The sequence below is a fragment of the Penaeus chinensis genome, chromosome 23 (assembly GCF_019202785.1).
Source record: "Penaeus chinensis breed Huanghai No. 1 chromosome 23, ASM1920278v2, whole genome shotgun sequence".
In the NCBI taxonomy this organism is placed as follows: Eukaryota; Metazoa; Arthropoda; class Malacostraca; order Decapoda; family Penaeidae; genus Penaeus; species Penaeus chinensis.
In genome coordinates, this window is record NC_061841.1 from 1431896 (window position 1) to 1441895 (window position 10000).

The following is a 10000-nucleotide window of genomic DNA, read 5'->3' on the forward strand; positions in this document are numbered from 1 at the left end:
ACGCACACACGCACACACGCACACGCACACGCACACACACACGCACACGCACACGCAAACACACACACACTCGCATATCCTTCGGATAAGATTTTTAAAAAATGCTTCCTGTGCTTGTCCGCAGACGGAGGCGGCGTGGGCGACGGCCCTGGCGCTGGCCCTGCTGGAGAAGCGGCACGCGGAGGCGCGGGACCAGTGGAGCCTCTTGGCCACGAAGGCGCGGGCCTTCCTCTCGGGCTGCCAGGAGGACGCGCAGGCGCTCGCCGAGGCCGCCCGTGCGCTGCTGGAGGCGCGCCCATAAGCTGTGTTTACTTGGGTGCATGGGAGGGAGGGGGCTTCTTCCAGAAAGCTAGACGCAGGAAAGTATTTATGGAGCATATTAATAGTCTTTTTCATGACATCTAAGCCGTGGTTCCACTCGAGATGCAGCGCCTGCGGGCCACCTCCCATTTTCGTTGCCTTTGCTTACACTTCCTCCAGGCTTCAACAAAATGTCCAAGACAGAGCAGACTACAAATCACGTACGGCCAGCGAAGGAAAGAAGAGATTCGGGCGGAGAGCGGCCGTGGCCTGGCTCCCGCAGACGGCGTCGGAGACATGGTTGAAGGCGGTCAATCTCCGACTTGAATTTGGCTCCAGAAGCAGGCGAGGCAGGTGGAACCGCGGCGTAAAGGCTGGTGCTGAGAGTAACAGGAGACCTGCGGCAACTTATTTAGGATATGTTTTATGCCTTTGAAGTGAATCAGTACTTATTTCAGTCTTGTGATTTTTACTATTTGTCTGTAATTACATTTGTCAGTGATGTGGATATTGCCACACTTTGATTTCACAAGGAATTTCACAAGGAATATTTGAGAATTGATATATCAGCTTGCGAGACCAGTATTATTTCAAAATGCAAGGACTGATTTGTGTGTTTTATGTGCGATAAAGATTTTTTGATCTGCATTAGCAAACACTGCACCCATATCTTTAGTCTTCAAGTGTTGCCATTTTTCCTGAAGAACTTCAAGCTGGAAGTTGATTTGTAACACTGCTGCAGCAGAAATTTGTATTGCTGAATAAAATTTATAATCTGAATAGTAATGTATTTTAACCTAAATTCAAGACATTGTCTCGTCTAGTGCTGCCTCGAACGCAATTACGTGTCATAAGAACAGACTCTGATTGCTGTAGTGAATGTGCCTCATTCAGTAAGCCTGCTTTCAGGATTTCCCTCTTGAGAAAGGTTATCGAAGAGGGAATACATTAGTTGGTCCCCATCGTCTTATGTCCCTCTCGTGGTAGCACCTGTTGTCAGAACAGCCCATATCAACACTTTATATATATATATGTGTGTGTGTGTGTGTGTGTGTGTGTGTGTGTGTGTGTGTGTGTGTGTGTGTGTGTGTGTGTGTGTGTGTGTGTGTGTGTGTGTGTATGCGCGCGCGCGTGCTTAGATTGTGTGTGTCATGATATTATTTGGCGTTAGTTACATCTGAGACGTCTTTATATTCGGATTCAGAGCTTGTTTCCCCATGAATGGTATCTGACATGTCGGAGATTGACAACTCCCTTGTGCTGATTGCCCTCTCTGATTGAGGGATCTCCATCTGTTTTTTGACTGTTTGTCATGCTATCTATGGATCCACTGGGAGGTAGAGAGCCTTTGGTGACTTAGTTGGCTTGGCTTTTTCAGGTTTTGTGTTTTTTCCCTTTGTTGGCAGTACCTGGCTAAGGTCAGCCTGTTCTGGCACTGACTGCACAGATTCAGCCTGTTTCGGTTCTGCCTGTGAGGTAGGGATGGAGGTCTCGTCCTGAGGTGGAGTAGGGACTGATTTAGCTCTGTCCAGTTTCCTCCCTTCCAGGATTGCAACAGTCTGGGTTATTGCCGTTATGGCGACAGTGACTGCCGTCTCCGCCTCCTCACTCGAGCTCCCCAAAGCTGTTGCTACTGCAGTGACTACAGCAGTTAACAGGAGAGTCATATCTTCATCAAGGAGATGATCGTCTCTTGGGAGGCTTTTGTAGTGTTCTTTGAATCTTTATTCCTGTGGTTCTTTTTCTGCATATTTGTAATGGCTGGAAGCTCATTTTTATTGGAGGTGTCGGCTGGGGAGGAACTTTCTTTCTCTTAGGTACATATGTGTGTACGCGTACATATAGTGTATGCGTGTATATGTATGTACGCGTACATATGTGTGTACGCGCATATATGTGTATACGCATATGCTGTGGGCACGCCGCCTTCATTGGTCATCCACAGCAGTTAGAGGGCGTGACCTCGGAGGCATCTGACCACCCTCATGCCCTCGACACACGCACCCACCCGACATCCTCGACAGGGCAGGAACTTGGACTTGTGCTCAGGCAGGGAATAATTTCATATGAGCAGACTCGACATGCCGACAACCGACCGTCTGACTATCCGAAGGGCCTTGGGTGGCGACTTCGACTGCCTCAGGATTGACGGGGCTGGCTTGCCACGCCGTTCTCGCTTTGATGTTGGTTGTCACTGGATGCCTGGCGCAGAGCGAGGGTGTTGCTGATGTGGTGGTGCTGAACCTTCGCGGACCCATACAACATCCTCCTGATCGCGTCGTGTCATGTTGGTGCTCGATGTGTGTCGTGGCAAGCTACGTCCCTTCTCGTAAAGTAGCTTTGCTGTTTTCTGAAATGAGTACACCAATGGCAGAGACAGGCAGAGAGTCAGGAGGTTGAACAGGGAAAATTATATATAAAAGTGTCATATATTCAATTTCTCGTTTCAGTAATTCAACTATCAAGAAATAGAGGAATATGTTAAGGGAGACAGTCCGCAAGGACTCACTTGAGATAGAAAGAGGTTAAACTCTACAAGAGATAAGAACTTCATAACTTGAACGACAAAGCTCCTTAGAAACGATGTAAAGAAGGATGTGACGAGATACTATTTGCAATGAATAAGTAATTTTCATGCTTCATATGTTGGAGCTAGTGCAATGACCTATAGGATACATGAAACCTGCATGTATCCTATATACAAAGGACGCAAAGGTAGGATAGAGAAAACCTGCCGGAGCCATAAATGAATCTTCTTTTCCCTAGAGAAAGTTCTCTCCTGTGCACTGTGTTGGGGTCTGTTCTGATTCGATGACAAGGTGAGTAAAACCACATGTAGCTCTCGAATGCTATTGCGGTCTCGGCAGAACTTGGAAGACCACATTTCCAAGCCCCGGTGACCTCGTCTGATGCATTTGAGTTGCCGGTCAGGTCGGAAGGGTATTGGGATTGAGTGAACAGAGCCTGAAAATAATTCGTGTCATATCCTGCTGTCATCGGACAAGGCCACTGTCCCCACGGCCACATTCTAATGAAGGCACTGTAAGAGGACAGCTTGAGGACCAGTTGGACCTTGAGGGGGTTCAACCTCAGGCTTGTCTACTCCCTTTCCTTGACATCTCTTGAAGAGGGGCTGATGGCCAACTATTTGTCCGGGTATGATAATACTTGAACACCCATGCCAATCAGACTGAATCAGCTGATCATTTCTCCTTTTCTGATCAACTGATCTGTGGTTTCTTTATAGAATCAGCTATCATCATTGTTTTGCCACTCAGCTAATCAACCGTTGATTATGGAATCAGTAAATCTTCATTGTTAACACAATCAGCTCTATATTGTCACTTATAGAACGAACCGATATGTCATTGCTTACTGAATTATCTAGTATTGCTATTTATCCAGCGAGCTGATCTGTTGATTACAGATTCAGCTGACCTATTGCTGTTTACTGCATGCCTGTTTATTACTGTTTATCTAGTCAACTGATCAGGTGTTTACAAAATCAGCTGACCACTGTTTACTCACTCAGATGAATTATTGAATCAAGTATCAGTTGATGTACAACATCTGTCTATCGAGCCGGCTGATTTGTCATTGTTTACTGGAACAACTGATCATATTTCATTAGTTATTCACCTGTTCATAGCATCAACTGTTCATCATGTCTATTCAGTCAGCTGATTTGCCTCTGTTTACGGTCATTGCTGATCTGTTGTTTACCGGATCAGCTGGTCATATATAACTATTTAATCAGCTGTTATGTCGTTGTCTAGCATCAGTTGATCATTACTGCCCATCGACTCAGCTGATATATCACTGTTTAATGAATCAGTTAATTTATCACTGTTTATCAAATTAGTTGATCTGCCATTGTTTACCGAATCAGCTGGTCTCCCAATGTTTGCTGAATCAGCTGATCTGCCATTGTTTACCGAATCAGCTGATCTCCCAATGTTTGTCGAATCAGCTGATCTGCCATTGTTTACCGAATCAGCTGATCTACTATCGTTTATCGAATCAGCTGATCTGCCAATGTTTGCTGAATCAGCTGATCTCCCAATGTTTGCTGAATCAGCTGATCATCCATTGTTTACCGAATCAGCTGATCTGCCATTATTTACCGAATCAGCTGATCTGCCATTATTTACCGAATCAGCTGATCTGCCATTATTTACCGAATCAGCTGATCTCCCAGTGTTTGCTGAATCAGCTGATCTCCCAATGTTTGCCGAATCAGCTGATCTGCCATTGTTTACTGAATCAGCTGATCTGCCATTGTTTACCGAATCAGCTGATCTGCCATTGTTTACCGAATCAGCTGATCTGCCATTGTTTACCGAATCAGCTGATCTCCCAGTGTTTGCTGAATCAGCTGATCTCCCAATGTTTGCCGAATCAGCTGATCTGCCATTGTTTACTGAATCAGCTGATCTGCCATTGTTTACCGAATCAGCTGATCTCCCAATTTTGCCGAAACAGCTGATCTGCCATTGTTTACCGAATCAGCTGATCTGCCATTGTTTTACCGAATCAGCTGATCTTCCAATGTTTACCGAATCAGCTGATCTGCCATTGTTTACCGAATCAGCTGACCTTCCAATGTTTACCAAATCAGATGATCCGTCGTTGTTTACGGGATCAGCTGATCTCCCATTGTTTACCGAATCAGCTGATCTCCTAATGTTTACCGAATCAGCTGATCTCCCAATGTTTGCTGAATCAGCTGATCTCCTAATGTTTACCGAATCAGCTGATCCGTCGTTGTTTACGGGATCAGCTGACGGCCTCGTGGTGGGTGTGGCAGCGTTCGCGTGCATTCCTTCTGCATAATCTGTAAAGACAGGAAGCTGAAATTCGCGTATAAAACGGCAAAAGTGTGAGAACTTGATATTTGGTTGCTCGTTATTGATCCTGTGTTTATGAATATATATTTATTGATGTTGCTTTAATTTCGTTTATTTATTATTATTATTTTTTCTAGGGTTTAGTTGTGAGTTACATTTCATGGTTAAAATTATTTCAACGAACTGTGACCACCTTTTCATCTTCATTTATATTATAAAGATGTTGAGTTTAATCCAGAATATTGTTAATGAATGATTATTAGCCTCGAGATCCTTAATTGGCTTTAGAAACGCAAGATTTCAAATCTGTCTCAACAAGAAAGACAAAAATTACGCAAGTTCATTTGCATTTTCTCATAAAAAAAAGGTCATAAGGTCAAGTAACTCTGGCCGCAGCCTCCATGCTTTGCTCATCTCAAAAAACTTATGAAACAGCTTTCGCTGTCAATGTGTTTATATTCTGACTATTCTGACACTTATTAGGTGATAGATTGCAAGGTTGCACCAGAGGTCTGCAAGTTCAATGTGTGAAGGAGATTTGTTGGCCTTTCCAGGACCACCAACAGGCATGGAGAACACTTGCAGAGGGAGAGCTGCTTTGGAAATAATTACTTAAATAGATATTTCAACAATGACAAAGCTAAGATATTTAAACAGTATCTCTTAATTCCTTAAGATTTTGCTTGATCGGGCAGGAAATTGCATACTGGTATTGTTGCAGAAAGATGCGATGATGAATCTCTAAAAGTCATTTTAAAGTAACTTTAATATATTGATAATTAAGAAATGATTTGATATTTGGATAAATGAATGTAGGTTGCATTACATTTCAGCAAGTCAGTCTTTTGAAACTTATGAATACATTTATATTACAATGATAATAATAAAGAACAAATATACAGTATTAGTTCACTTGAGGTCCAAACATCAGTTAGGTTAATTTCATCATTAATGTAGAGCTAATTATAAAAGGTAGATAATGAGTCCACACAAAACAAGAAAGGTGATGGACCAGTTGTATTACAGTGGTACAATTTGATGTCACTATATGAATACCTTTTAACCGCACCCATCTCGACATATTATGAAAGATTTCGGCATTAAGTGTAAACTACCATTTCAGAGCGGTTGACAGGAGATGGCGGCAAGTGGCGAGGCTTAGGCACCAACAGAGCTGAGCAACGCATCAGTCGATGCAGTTCAGAGGAAAATCCTGAAAGGTTTTGGAAGGAAGAATGGTAAGAGATGAACCTGCGCTTTAGATGTTTTGGAGATTAATCAAAAGTAGATTTAAGAATAAGAATGTCTTTCTTATGTATATATTATCTTATATTATGCCAGGCCCCCCTTTCAAAAATTAAAGAATAACAGTATTAAAAAGAAAAAAAGAAAGAGATGTATTGTACAGATGTAGATATCAAAAGACATTTCCAAGTTCCTTGAAGTTAAATATAAGAGCATAGCATAGTCTTATTGTAAAGCTTTGTGGCAGAGGCATTCTGAGAATGATTAAACCTTAGGGTCATAACTTTGATAAGAAGTCATATATTCTCACCTCGTAGTTGCATTAAAAAAAAAAAAAAAAATCATTTGCTAGTAAATTGGAAATGAGGAATTTCATATGACTTTATTTTAAAAGTACCAGGTGATTCAACTGCAGTTTTAATATACTCATTACATATCTATATAAATGCTTGTTGGTGCTGTAGACCCTGTTGAAATTAATTTATAACAAAATGAATAATGTTAACTCTCTAGATAGAGATAATTTTAGACATAGGTTCTTTCATTTATTTTAGTTCATTCATTTATTTTATTTTAATTCCTTTATTTTAGATATCGGTTCATTTCTTACTTTTGCATAGAAGAGCAGAAGGAAGTTTTGATTTTCATTGGTATCCTAAGGACACTTATTATGTATTTTAGACTAAAAAGATGTTTAGATTTGCATTTTTTCCACATTTTTCTTCATTTTCAATATGGGAAAGGGAATTCTAAAAATCTGTTTCTTTCTTTCTTTAATATTATTATTGTTATTATGATTAATATTACCTTTATTATTCATCTGTTTATTATTATTATTATTATTGTTATTATTATTATTATTGTTATTATTATTATTATTATTATTATTATTATTATTATTATTATTTTACACAAACATGCACAGGTACATGTATATGTGTACACACACACACACACACACACACACATACACATGTATTTCTGAAAATATTGAAAATAGCTGAAAATCTAATCCTTTGTAATCATCACAAAAATGCGTTGTATTTTATAATAATACAATTCTTATTTTCAAATTTTCAATCAATAAGGACCTTTTATTCGTACTGAATGCAATATCTCCAATGCTTTCATGAAAGAGGACTTTTTATTTGTATTAAATGCAAACATTCTCTTAAAGGAGTGCAAAGTATGCCTAGACGCCTATAATGACTGTGAGAAAAGGCCTCGAAATCTTCCGTGCGGCCATAGCTTCTGCTCCTCTTGCATTGAGGACCTCATAAGGCAAGGAATGCTCACTTGCCCAAACTGTCGAGCCAGGCACACCTGCTCGGATGTAACAAACTTCCCTTTTGCTTACGAGCTAGAAGAACTGATAAACAAGATGAGGATGTCAACCCTGGGTGGGAGGTCTCATGAAGAGGAGAGAAAGATCATCCTGATTCAAGAAGAGCAAATGGCTCTTTTGAAGACTAGCCTATCGAGCTGCAAGGATATGCTGCTTCAACTCCAAAAGTACAAGAATAGCTTAGGCGAATGGGTTGTAGAACACCAGGACCTTGTTCAAGAACTCACTGCGCTGATAAAGGCTAACAGGAACATCCAGCAGCTCTTGAAAAAAGAAGAAGAGTGTGCCTCAGTGTGTCTTGGGGAAGGAGAAGATAAGAAGCAGATGTTGTTGTTGGCAGAAGAGGCCCTAGCAGCAGCCAGAACGCCTCAAGAGGTGGTGGGTGCAGTAGATGATGGCGAGTGTTGTCGTGTCGCGGCAGATGATTGGGCTAAGAAGTGCCAGGAGGTCTTCCCAAATGTCACTGCTGTTTATAGGTCTGTCAAGGTGGGGATCCATTTTCTGTCTTGCTGTTCAGATGCAGATAAATCATTTCCTGAGATGGCACAGTGAATAAAGATATGAAGTTGGGAAAGGACTTGAACATTAGCTTTTCATACTGTGGATTTGATTTCAGGTCCGAACATCTACCAAGAAGGCCCTGAAGATGATAACACAAGAGACTGGAGAAGATACAAGCTCACCAATTCTCGTTTCTGATGATGGAGGTGCTGTATCCATCCTTTTTGGAGATCCTCCTGCTGTCATTACCACGGGAGAGACAGAGACTGCTGCTCAGCCCTTGCCAAGCATACTCCACAGGTTTCATAACCTTGTTGGAATGGAACCGTTGACGGTAAGTTTGATGCCTTGACTATTCTGTTAACCCAATGCTGCCAGGGAAAATGAATAAAAAATGGGGAAAATGCTATGCTCATTTTTTATTATTTTATGTTTTATTTATTTATTTAGATGGCTCTACTAGTGCTTAGTTAGTAGACCTTGTAACCTTACCTGATTTCACCTTTCCGCAAATTGGTGGGAAAAACATATTTTTTACTAATGCTGAGAGTATTTTTATTATAAATATTACAAATACCATAATGTTATAACATTAGTAACAGCAAAATAAGATAACTTAAATATTTTCATAAATAAAGGAAAAGGTGAACGGGCGAGACAGGCAGTACTCGTAATTGGCTCATTGGTGCCTCAGTACAAGTGCAGCCATCTATGTGGAAAAACAATTAAACAAGTAAACTCACAGTGGGCATGGCATGTACGCACATGCCATGCCTGTTGGCAATGGGTTAATAGGAAATTGTAATATATGAGATAAGTTACAAAGTGGTTTTGTAATATGCATTATAAGTCATTAAAAAAAATGTGTCACTTGTTTCTTTATAATTTCTAGTGCTTCATGAAATTATTTCTTATGATGTTGAAATATTGCTTTAAAAAGGACTGATATTTTTGCAGAGAATACCAAGTAACAATGCTTGTTATTTTCAGGCATTTAGGTTATGTGTATACTTGTCAGCATATACAGGATCATGGCAGTGATATATGTATTGTTGTGTATATTAAAGTCAGAAGTAATACTGAGATATCTTTCCACTCATAACACCTCATTAAGTAGTGTTGTATGGATTTTAGAGTGTGATACTATGTATAAACAACATATGAATTGAAAACCACCTGCTGCATGCTTACAGGTGGATAGTCTTCGTGAACTGGCTATGCCTGTGCAGCATCTGGTGGAATGTGGGCAGGTGGTTGCTGTTCAGCACAGCCTTGGACACCCACGTTATGCCAGGGTGTCTCTGCACAATGACACACTCTGCCTTCACCACCTGCAGGACAACCCCCCTCCCACCAATACCCACATTGTCCCTGTGAGTTGAGCTTCTAGTCCACGTGAACTCCAACTGTAATAACTATTTAGAATAATACATGAGTATCATACTGATAATATCGAGATGAATGTTGTCTTGAAATACCAGCATGTGTTAAATATACATAATGAATTGTATGTATCATGTACTTATCATTACAGTATAATGAATTGCTAAATCATGTGGAGAGTGCTTCCACTTTGGTCTTCCTGGAGATGTCTTGGCCAGGTTCTACTCTGAGACGGCTCTACATTCGGCTGATCCCTGACACCCCACGTGGAAAGCAGTTCCGCCTGCTGTGCACGGGCGAGGAAGGGCCATCCTATGCCAGCACCAGACTTCTGAAGGTCGTGAACAAGGGCAAACCAGGTGAATGCGTGAGGGGAGGT

The 10000-nt window shown here is 41.1% G+C and overlaps 2 protein-coding genes across 3 annotated transcripts in view; both read left to right on the forward strand.

Annotated features, from left to right (window-relative positions):
- The window catches only part of LOC125037365 (von Willebrand factor A domain-containing protein 5A-like), a gene marked incomplete in the record, with an annotated part of 2885 nt that extends 2302 nt beyond the window's left edge, over nt 1–583 (forward strand). The window contains 2 exon segments of the mRNA XM_047630474.1: nt 125–348; nt 401–583. Coding sequence (XP_047486430.1) covers nt 125–301 — 177 coding nt within the window.
- Nucleotides 584–1374: 791 nt separating this feature from the next.
- Nucleotides 1375–10000, forward strand: part of LOC125037363 — a 9352-nt gene continuing 726 nt past the window's right edge. The window contains exons 1-6 of one of the 2 annotated variants that reach the window (XM_047630471.1): nt 1375–5177; nt 5702–6385; nt 7570–8223; nt 8354–8572; nt 9432–9611; nt 9773–10000. The exon at nt 9773–10000 is cut by the window's right edge and continues 726 nt beyond it. In XM_047630471.1, coding sequence (XP_047486427.1) covers nt 6383–6385; nt 7570–8223; nt 8354–8572; nt 9432–9611; nt 9773–10000 — 1284 coding nt within the window. In that variant the 5' untranslated portion in view covers nt 1375–5177; nt 5702–6382. The remainder of the gene's footprint in view (nt 5178–5701; nt 6386–7569; nt 8224–8353; nt 8573–9431; nt 9612–9772) is intronic. The other variant, XM_047630472.1, reaches the window with a different exon arrangement.